Raw genomic sequence first — 10,835 nt, forward strand, 5'->3', positions numbered from 1 at the left:
GAGCCCAAAACTGTAGTTTTAACCCTGTAACAGTCATACTTTTAGACCAATTATGTGAGTAATAATTAAGAGTTAATACTTATTACGTGTTTTTATGTGTTTCAAGCTTCAAAGTCAATTATGTGTAGAAATATGCCACTTTGATGAGATAAAGGAGCAATGGTTGGTTGCTAAGGAGTTCTATGATTAAAGGCTAAGATTCAAGAAGACAAAGCATTTCTAAAGCCCGGTCAAAGCTGAAAAGTCAAACTCAACGCGGGCAGAAATAGCACTAAAAATCAACAGAACTTCCAAAGGCCGTATCTTTGGACTCAGACCTCAGAATTGGGCCTACCTTATGTCAAAACGACCGGCTCGGAAAGACCTTTCCAATGGTCTAAGAGTTGGCCCAATCAGAGGAGCAAAAGTGGACGAAAAGTCTTTTGAAGCCAACTGCAGCTGAAGAGGCCTTTTTGAACTGAAAGAATTGGGTTTTGGGCCTGATTCTCTGGCCTAAAACATGGATCCAAGCCCATGCACGATTTTTGGATCTGAACATATAAAAACCAAAGCTTAGCTCTTTGTTAATGGTAGCTAGTTATACCTAAAACAATAGATAATTCTAGATCTAGTTTTCATTAATTAAATTAAGTTTAGTTTAAATTAAATTCTTGTTTTAGATTAAACTCTTAGAATCATTGTTCTTAATTAGTTTGATAAATAAAATAACTATTTGTTAAATTTTGATTTTGTCATTTCAAATTATAGATCTAGTTTTAATTCTTGTTGGCTATCATTTCTGAGTTGCTAAATTAGATTGAAGTATTGTTAGTTAAATTAGTCAAGTTAGAATTTTGATATGATGTTTAGTTATAATAACATGGGAAATGATGGGTTGATGAATCAAGGCTAAACCTCCATTAGAGGGGTTGATGAAGCCTTGATGAAAACTTAGTTGTATAAGTGTAGAATCGTTGTAGAGTCTATTCCATTCTAGAATGTCATGTTTCGCCATGAGAATGGGTAAACGACCTCACATGCTAGTTATAATTGGTAGAAATGCCATGTTAATTAGAGATTAGAACGAGCAATTCTTACAGTAAGAACGTAAGGATTGGATTACAACAGTCTATGCTAGGTGATTAAGTTGGATTCGAGGTGGAATCAATTCCCCTCTAATTTTTTATCTAGATTCACATTCAAGATTCAAGATCATTTTAAGTTATTCAGTAACTTGTTAATTTCATTCACCTCGTAGTATAGAATTCCCCTCGTAAACCTCTCATTAGACTTAAGACCGAGTAGTTAACTATGAAATCATTCCATGCTAGAGAATTAGGAGTGGAACGAATTTGTTACTCCACTCTATTTTGATAGAATTGAGAGTAGAAAACTTGATAAAGATAGATAAATCAAAGATAAGTTTTAGTTTAATTACGTTTTGAGTTCATCGTTCATTTCGTAGGTAAACTATTCATTTTCATGTTTTATGTTTTATCAAAGTACTTAAAATGAGTCTGAATATCGTTGAAGATGTGAAGAAATAAAGACTTTTTCATACGGAAGCGTTGTTTGAAATCCTCTTTCGGAAAGACAAGACGATCGACAAAGTAGTTGGCCTTTAAGATTTCCAAAGTCAGAGCATAATTTCTATGTTTCACTTTTCGGCCTTTCTTTGAACCACCATGTGGTGCCTCCGGACCATGTAATTGTGCTTGTGCAAGTATAGCCAAATGGTGCTTCATAAGGGGAATGACGTTAACAAATTCTTCATCAAGACTATCTACCGAGTCTTCCACTGGAGAAAATGAATAAGAAGACAACAATGAAGATGAAAATGAAGATTGAAGGGGAAACATCTCATACACTTCATGATCCATTTTTTGGCAATGTGTGTATGTTGTTTGTTAAGGATTGATGTGAAATGGTTGAGTTGTTTGATAAAAATGTTTGAGTTGAGTGTATGTAAAATGAAGAAGGAGATTAGTGTAGATATAGGATGTAGAATTTCGGCCGTTTTTTGTCCATTTTTTTCCTGTTGGAGCATGCTACATTGGCAATGGCGCGCGACGTTAGGAGTGGCGTGTGACAGTACGACTAGCACGCAGCGCTGGTCAAAGTGAAAAATAATAATGAAGCGATGTCGCTTCGCATCCGCATCCAAATTGCCAAATTTGTGAACAAGAATACAAACAAGCAGGTGATGCGACCGGATTTGAGGCCACCTAGAGATAGAATTCCGAGAAATTTCAAAGTTTTTTTTTCAAATTTGGAGAATTTGACATGTTATACTCCCACCTAGAGATGCTCTTAAGTCACCTTTTTGAAAGATGAAGATATCATGACAAGGGTTCCGTAAGGCCATTGTTTCTCAAAGATCGAGTTTTCTTTTTTTTCCTCTAATCTGGCTCATGTACTCTGGATATGAAAATTTCGTTATTTGGTTGGACAAACAATGTAGTTTTGCAATCTAGATTAACTATATGAGGATTTATGTTATTATAAAAGCAAAATTAAAAATTATGTGTGTCTAATTCTATTTGTTTTTAACAAAGTAAAGAAACAAAACAGAGGAATGAGTACACAACTCATTCGACCCATAAACGCAAGCCCATATAGAAATAACCAGGAAAACAATAATAACTATATGTTTCGGTTGTTTCCACGTTCAATTCAGACTGATACTTGATGGTCACTGATAAAACATAAAAAGATAAAAGTTTACCTACGAAATGAACGATAAAACTCAAAACGTAAGTAAACTAAAACTTAATTACGTGCCTATGGTTTATCAAAGATTTCTACTCTCAATCCTATGAGATATAGTGGAGTAGATGATTCGTTCCACTCCTAGTCCTTTCGCATGGTAATGTTCTCTACGTATAAGTAATCTTAACTTAAAGTCTAATGAGAGAATTACGAAATGATAACTAGACTACGATGTAACTACCCACAAGATGGAACTAGTCGACTATTTGAACAACTATGGGACTGCTACGTCGATTATATGATAAGGAGTTAGAGGGGGATTGATTCCACCTTAACTCGACTTAATTCTACTAACAAAGAATCGTTGTAATCCGAATTGAACTGCTTCGCAGAACAATCTGGTTACTCTTAATTCCTAATTACACATGGCATTTCTACCAATTCATAACTAGCATGTGAACGATTACACCCATTCTCATGGTGAACTAATCATTTCTAGAGTGGAAAAGAAATTACGATGATTCTACGATAATCGGAATCAAGCTTTCATCAAGGTTTTTCAACCCCCTCAAATGGAGGTTTAGCCGAGAATCATCAAGCTATCATTCCCAATGGAATTCGAACAAGACATGATATAAAGATTTGAACTTTACTTGTTTAAACTCAATTCAAAACTACTCATGCAATAATTGAATTAAACTAATAATGACAATTAAGTAAATCTAAGGATTTATGCTAATAAATAAATGAAAATGAAACTAGATTATCAAGAACACTATTTTATTAATCTAATGAATAATAAAACAATGATTTAAATACTAAATTAATAATATACTTTGTTCTAAAGTAATTAATTAAACATGAAACTAGATTTAAAACAAGATATGAAAAACTAATTAATTAACTAATTGAAATTCTAAAACTATGTTCTAAAACTAATTAATGGAGGCTAACTAATCTAGGTCTAACTATCTACCATTAACAAAGAGTCAAGCTCTTGTTTTTATACTTTCAGATCCAAAAATCGTGCATGGGCTTGGAGCCATGTTTTGGGCCAGAGAATCAGGCCCAAAACCCAATTCTTTCAGTCCAAAAAGGCCTCTTCAGCTGCAGTTGGCTTTAACAGACTTTTCATCCACTTTTGCTGCTCTGATTGGGTCAAGGCTTAGACCATTGGAAAGCTCTTTCCGAGCATGTCGTTTTGACATAAGGTAGGCCCAATTCCAAGGTCTGAGTCCAAAGATACGGCCTTCGGAAGTTTTGCTGACTTTGTGTGCTATTTCTACCAACGTCGACTTTTGAGCTTTTGACCAGGCGACAAGTGGCGACAAGTGGTCCTTTTTCATTACCTAGTAGAAGTTTTCAACAACGATCAAGTTCAACTTTACCGATGCGATCTCCCTCTGGTGTTAGTAATCGTTATAGGTCGTCATCACCATCACCTTCGACTTCTCCAAGCATAAACAGATCAGGTGTTGAAATATCACCTATTCATAAGAGTAATTGCATGTGATCTCCATCGACACATGCAGGTGCGTTCAGGTGTATGCTTCATAAGAAGATTCAAGTAGAAAAGAAAAGTCAAGAAGAAATAGGCGCAGCAGAATCAAGTACCAACTCTTCTTCAGGTGGAACAATGGGTACAACGAAAGAAAAAAAAACAAAAAAAAATGGGGTGCAAAAAAAGAGCCCAAAAAGGGAACAAAAAAAAAAGCCCCCAAAAAGGGTGCAAAAAACAAAAGCAGCCCCCCAAAAACAAAAAGAACTACGTGCGCTTGATCCTTGCTGTCGGGGTTTTGTCCTCCAAGGTATGTAGGCAGCCCAGAAGTTACTTGGGTGTAGCACCAAAAAAATATATATATATATCTTTTTGTTTGTTTTGTACTGATGAGAAGGCTAACAAGCCCATTTTGTTACAGTGTAGACATGTAGTGAAAAAAGAATAGAAAGTTTCTTTTTCTGAATATCATGTATGAAAAAGGATGAATTCAATCTTGATATCATATTGTTGTTCTTGTTCTTGTTGTTGTTTTCTTATATATATTTTTTTCTGTATGTGTTTGATTTCTAAATTCTTAGTTTTGTCGAAATTAGTTTAATGCAAACTTGGGGGAAAATATTAAGAAAATCAGGCTACAATCAATTAGTTTAATGCAAACTTGTGTAGCCCATATGGGCAAAATGCTTTGGGCATGAATCAAACTGGGGTTGCCCAAGTAGTCCAATCAACTCTCGCTTAAAATTTGTGCTCCTGCCTCCAGTGATGTTCTCTTATCTATAATCGTAGAATAGAGATAGATCGGCTACGGTCTGACTAACAACCAAGAGTTGCGCGCCTGACAAGCAGAAATTATATAGGATGAAAACAGAAACCTGTGTTAGGCAAACAGATTTTATTATGACTTTTAGCGAACATTCCTACTCATTAACTTACATGCAGCTATTTGCAGAGTTGGAATTGTGTATAGCAGATCGCTTATAACAATTGGCATCACTATTAAAATTTATCTCGATGTTCATCAGAAGTGAGCAACGGAGCAACCTCAGCAATCTAAACCTGATTTCTATTTCTTGCTCATTGATAAATTCCCTTACATTGCTCAATTTCCAACATGTACTCTTGGCAATAAACATGCTTCTGTGTGAATGTGATGGATGATGGACTAGTAAATTAAAATGTTATACAGCCAACAAAGTGTAATTGCAAACAAAACAACCAATTTCTCACATTAATCATCAAACACTCTTCTCGTTCCCAAAGGCATTATTATTGTATAATAAGTAGGTATATTCCAATTCGTGCATTATATCTTTTGCAATCGAAGTGAAAGCCTGCTCCACATTATACTTGGTGGTTGCACTAGTCTCAAAGAATGACATACTAGGAAGCACGGATACGGGTACACAACACGACACAGATACGCGGACACGACATTTTTCAAAAATATAGGATATGGATACTGTAGTGGCCCATTATATGCCAGAGGACTAAGTCAAAGAGGATGAGGCAAGGCAAGGTAAGCGGGTAGGTTGGGGAGCAGCGGAACCGTGCCGCGGAACCCTAAGGGCAGACATGGCCGAGGTACGACAAAGGGAAGGCCGTCAAATGGAGGAATGGATGGATGGTCTAGATCAAGGAGGAAGGGGTATATAAAGAAGTGGAGGTGGATAGAATAAAGGGGCGGAAAAGGAGAGAAACAAGGGACTGAAAAGAGAGGAAAAAGAGTAGAGAGAGATCTGGGTCTTGACTGTTGTAATTGACAATTATTGTTATTTTCTTTGTTTTCTTAGTCTAGGTTTTTACATTTGGCGCCGTCTGTGGCGAAAAGAAGCAAGAAAGAGATGGCACCCAAGAAACAGGTAGGGAGACCGAAGAAGGTGGCTACATAGGAACCGATGCCCGAGGTAGTGGTGGGAGAAGAAGGTGACAGAAGAGAGGAATAGGAAACGGAAGAGATGCAGCTCATGAGAGAAGAGATAGGGAGGTTAAGAGAGGAGAATGAGGAATTAAGAAGGGAAATGGAAGGGGAAGAAGAAGAGATGGAGGAAGAGGCAGGCGAGGATATGGAAGAGGAAGAAAACAACGAGCCGAATTTGGTGGAAAATCCGGTAACCTATTTGACGGTGGAGCAGGTGCAAGAAATGATAAACAATGACAAGGAGGCTAACAGGCAGCTGACGAAGGGTCGCGGGGGAGCAGCTGACGAAGGGTCGCGGTGGAGTCGCAACCCATTGGTGGATAGTATTTGGGCTTCGAAAGTCCCAAAGCGTTTCAACCAGCCTAGATTCGAGAGGTACAACGGAAAAGGTGACCCAGGAGACCACATCCTCCATTTCCGGCAGCAAATGCCACTCTGGCAAGAGTCTAGATATGACGGGTTGCGGTGTATGATGTTCCCGGCTATCCTGAAAGGGGGGGCATCGGACTGGTATTATCGGTTACTAGTGGGAAGTATAAGGAGCTTTCAAGAACTAGAACAAGAGTTTATAGATCATTTCATTCATCAGAAAAAGCGGGTTGTGGATATCGCGGCATTGTTCAACGTTTGACAAAGATCCACCGAGTTTGTGAGGGAATTCCTATGTCGGTTCAAAGCTGAGACTTTAAAGGTTGAAAACCTAGATGAAAGGACCGCTGTGATTGCATTTGAAAGGGGACTGCGGCCAGGGACAGGAGTACACCAGTCGGTGGCGAAGAATGAGATTGTAACATTGCATGAGCTATATCCACAGGTCGAGAAATACATCCGATATGAGGATAGCATGTAGAAGGAATCCAAGAGATCCGGTAAGGCAATGTTATTCTTGGAGAAAGATAGGGAACCTAGGAAAGGGGAAGCGACCGGGAAAGGAAGGGAGGGATACCGCGGATACCCCCCTAAGGATGAAAGAAACCACGAAGGGATTAGAAGGGAGAACAAAGAGAGGAAATCGTACCGTGAGGTAGAAGTTACGCCGCTGAATAGGTCCTTGAGTAAAATACTACCGTTGATAAATAACATGCAGGGATATGAAAGGCCGCGGAACACATCCGGGGAGTTGCCTGGTAAACCTTTCTGCGCTTATCATCAGATACACAATCATGAGACCGACGACTGTTACGCATTAAAATGGATGGTTCAGCGTTCGGTAGAAAAGGGAAGGATGAGAGTGCAACAAGATCGAATCCTTGGAACCATTAACGTGATCTTCAGTAGAGAAGTGTTAATCCATAATGCCCACAGGGATAGAGTGTGAAGAACTGTGAGCATTCAGCAGGTTAACGAACGGGCTGATAGATCGCGGGCAAGGTCAGGGAAAGCAGAGGACAGAGATAGGATAGTCTTTAGCAGTGCAGATTTGCGGGCGGTGGACACCCCCCATGAAGATGCATTGGTCATCACGGTGGCGATGGGCAATTATATGGTGAAACAGTTATTGGTGGATTACGGCAGTGCCGTGGACCTGTTGTTCAAAGGGGCATTGGAAGAGATGGGGATTGATCATAGACAGTTGAGGCTGCCACGGACTAACTTATATGGATTCAATGGGAGCATGACTGAGCTAATGGGAGAGCTCTTATTACCAGTAATGACGGGCCCCGTTACTGTGTTCACGCAATTCATGGTGGTGGACTCGTCTTCCCAATACAATGCTATTCTAGGAAGGCGGTGGATTCATGAGATGAAGGTCGTCCCATCAACTTACTATCAAGTGATACGGTTTCCCACTCCCAAGGGTATGTGTGAAGTTCGGGGAGACCAAGTGACGACCAATAACAGTCATAGGGGAATAGTAAAACGGTTGATCTGAGGGCCTAACGAGGAGGATTCCAATCCAAGGAAGAGGTAGGCATAGCAATTACAGAATGCTGCGGTTGAAGAGAAGGGGGAGGCGGCAACATGTCCGAAGACGCTGGATGAGATTGAAGTGGTAAATGTGGGAGGAGAGGAGGAGAGGTTTACCGCGATAGGGGCCAGCTTGACGGGTGAATGGAAGAGGGAATTGATCCAGTTCTTATCAGAAAATCAAGACGTGTTTGCATGGACCATTGAAGAGGTTACGGGGTTAGACCCTGAGTTCGCCTGTCATCGGTTACACATGAGAGAAGAGGCAAAGCCGGTAAGGCAAAAGATGCGGAGCATTAGACTGAAGTATGCAGAGGGTATTCGCGAGGAAGTGGTGCGGTTGAAGGGGAGCGGAATATACGAGAGGTAGAGTTCACGGATTTGGTTATCCAATGTGGTGGCGGTACCAAAAAGAATGGCAAGGTAACGGATGTGTGTGGATTTCACGAATGTGAATGACGAGTACGCGAAGGACAGTTATCCCATGCCGCTGGTGGATGAATTGGTGGATAAGACAGGAGGGTTTAAAATATTCTCATTTATGGATGCGTCGATGGGGTACAATCAAGTTGCAATGTACGGGCCAGATCAGGAGAAAACAACATTTGTGGTAGAAAGCGGCACATATTGCTATACAAGGATGCCGTTTGGGTTGAAAAATGCCGGAGCCACGTTTCAGCGGTTAGGGGAGAAAATGTTTGAAAGCAAGATTAGGAGGGGGGTGGAAATATACATCGATGACATGGTAGAGAAGAGCATGTCGGAGAAGGTGCATTTAGACGGATTGAGGGAAATGTTCAGGATACTGCAGAAATACAATCTAAAGTTGAATCAAGATAAATGCACATTTGGGGTGACCACTGGGAAGTTCTTGGGCTACATCGTTACTCATAGGGGAATAGAAGCTAATCTAGAACAGATAAGAGCATTGATAGAGATGTCGTCGCCACAGAACATCACGGAGGTTCAGCGTCTCGCTAGGAGGATTGCGGCATTGAACAGATTCATTTCCAAATCATCGGACAAGTGTAGGCCGTTATACCGGTTGTTGAGAAGCACGCCGGACTTCGTATGGACGCCGAAATGCGAGGAGGCATTTCAAGAGCTGAAGAGGTATCTGGGTAAAGCTCTATTACTTTAGCGGCCAGAGCAGGGGGAGAAATTGTACCTGTATCTAGGGGCCACCTAGTATGAGGTAAGTTCTATTTTGGTCAGACTAGCGGATAGAGTGGAGAGACCGGTGTATTTCCAAAGCAAGACATTGTTGGACGCAGAGACGCGGTATAGCAAAATGGAGAAATATGCCTTGGCCTTGATCTTTTCCACCATGAAGCTAAAACCATACTTTGAGTCCCATTCGATAGTGGTGGTGACCAACTTGCAACTTAAACAAGCGTTAAGGGCGGAGAAGTCGGGCCGAATGTTGAAATGGGCAGTGATGCTTAGTTCTTACGAGATACATTATCAGATTAGGACAACAGAGAAAGCACAGGCCATTGCAGAGTTCTTGGCAGAATTCCCAGCAGAGGACCCAACGTGGGCAGAGGAGATGGTCATGGAGTCAGACAAGGACAGGACTCCTGATCAACTGGATCCTTGGGATAAGCGGAATGGGTGGAGAGTGTTTGCGGATGGGTCAGCTACCGATGCATGCAGCGGTATAGGGGTGGTGTTGGTCACGCCGGACAATAACCATGAAATTGGGGTTCATGGCATCTAGCAATGAAGTAGAGTACGAGACCGTTATAGCAGGATTGAGAATGGCAGAAGATCTGGGACTGAAAGATTTGATAGTATATTCAGATTCAAACCTGGTGGTGTGCCAGGCAAATGGGGGTTTCGCGGCCCGATGTCCAAGAATGGCCAAATACTTGCAGGTGGTGCATCAAAGAGCTAGCAAATTCACAAAGCTTCAGTTTATACACCTAGGGCAGGGGGTGGATAGACACGCAGACGCTCTGGCTTATGTGGTCATCGCCATGCCGGGGTCTGAGGAAAGGATTATAAAAGTAAGAAGATTGGGGAGGCCAAGCACAGAGGAAATAATGGAGGTATGCCAGGTTGCAGAGGAAGAGGGTGGATGGATGGAGCCCATCAAACGCTTTCTAGAAGGAGGACTGGTGACGGATAGGAACGAGAAAAGGCGGTTGTGATAAGAGCCCAAAACTGTAGTTTTAACCCTGTAACAGTCATATTATTAGACCAATTATGTGAGTAATAATTAAGAGTTAACACTGATTACGTGTTTTTATATATTTCAGGTTTCAAAGTCCATTATGTGCAGAAATGTGCCACTTTAGCGAGATAAAGGAGCAAAGGTCGGTTACTAAGGAGTTTCGTGATTAAAGGCCAAGATTCAAAAAGACAAAGCCTTTCTAAAGCCCGGTCAAAAGCTGAAAAGTCGACGCGGGCAGAAACAGCACACAAAGTCAGCAGAACTTCCGAAGACCATATCTTTGGACTCAGACCTCGGAATGGGGCCTACCTTATGTCAAAACAACCGGCTCGGAAAGAGCTTTCCAATGGTCTAAGCCTTGATCCAATCAGAGGAGCAAAAACGGACGAAAAGTCTGTTGAAGCCAACTGCAGCTGAAGAGACCTTTTTGGACTGAAAGAATTGGGTTTTGGGCCTGATTCTCTGGCCCAAAACATGGCTCCAAACCCATGCAAGATTTTTGGATCTGAAAGTATAAAAACAAAAGCTTAGCTCTTTGTTAATGGTAGATAGGAGGTTACAAAATAAAAGTAGGTTAGAATAGAAAGTAGCCATTAGAATAGCTTCTAGATCTAGATTTAATTGTTTTTAATTAAGTTTAGTTT

At 40.8% G+C, this 10,835-nt stretch overlaps 2 protein-coding genes across 2 annotated transcripts; both read left to right on the plus strand.

Annotated features, from left to right (window-relative positions):
* The first annotated feature begins 7,590 nt into the window (after positions 1 to 7,590).
* LOC147525038 (uncharacterized) lies at positions 7,591 to 8,385 on the plus strand. Its single transcript, XM_086577867.1, has 2 exons — positions 7,591 to 7,906; positions 8,051 to 8,385. Exons 1-2 carry the CDS (start codon positions 7,591 to 7,593, stop codon positions 8,383 to 8,385), a joined length of 651 nt encoding a protein of 216 aa, XP_086433993.1.
* A 1,390-nt stretch (positions 8,386 to 9,775) lies between these two features.
* On the plus strand, positions 9,776 to 10,168 carry LOC147525039 (uncharacterized). Its single transcript, XM_086577873.1, has one exon. It carries the CDS (start codon positions 9,776 to 9,778, stop codon positions 10,166 to 10,168), a length of 393 nt encoding a protein of 130 aa, XP_086433999.1.
* The last annotated feature ends 667 nt before the right edge of the window (positions 10,169 to 10,835 follow it).

This window comes from Coptis chinensis, chromosome 1 (assembly GCF_015680905.1).
Source record: "Coptis chinensis isolate HL-2020 chromosome 1, ASM1568090v1, whole genome shotgun sequence".
In the NCBI taxonomy this organism is placed as follows: domain Eukaryota; kingdom Viridiplantae; phylum Streptophyta; class Magnoliopsida; order Ranunculales; family Ranunculaceae; genus Coptis; species Coptis chinensis.

Excerpts from the sequence above, each read along its gene's own strand:
- LOC147525038 (XM_086577867.1), top strand. The coding sequence starts at position 7,591 with ATGGTGAAACAGTTATTGGTGGATTACGGCAGTGCCGTGGACCTGTTG. Across the intron at positions 7,907-8,050 it reads ACGGTTTCCCACTCCCAAGG|AGAAGGGGGAGGCGGCAACA; the intron begins GTATGTGTGAAG and ends CTGCGGTTGAAG.
- LOC147525039 (XM_086577873.1), top strand. The coding sequence starts at position 9,776 with ATGGCAGAAGATCTGGGACTGAAAGATTTGATAGTATATTCAGATTCA.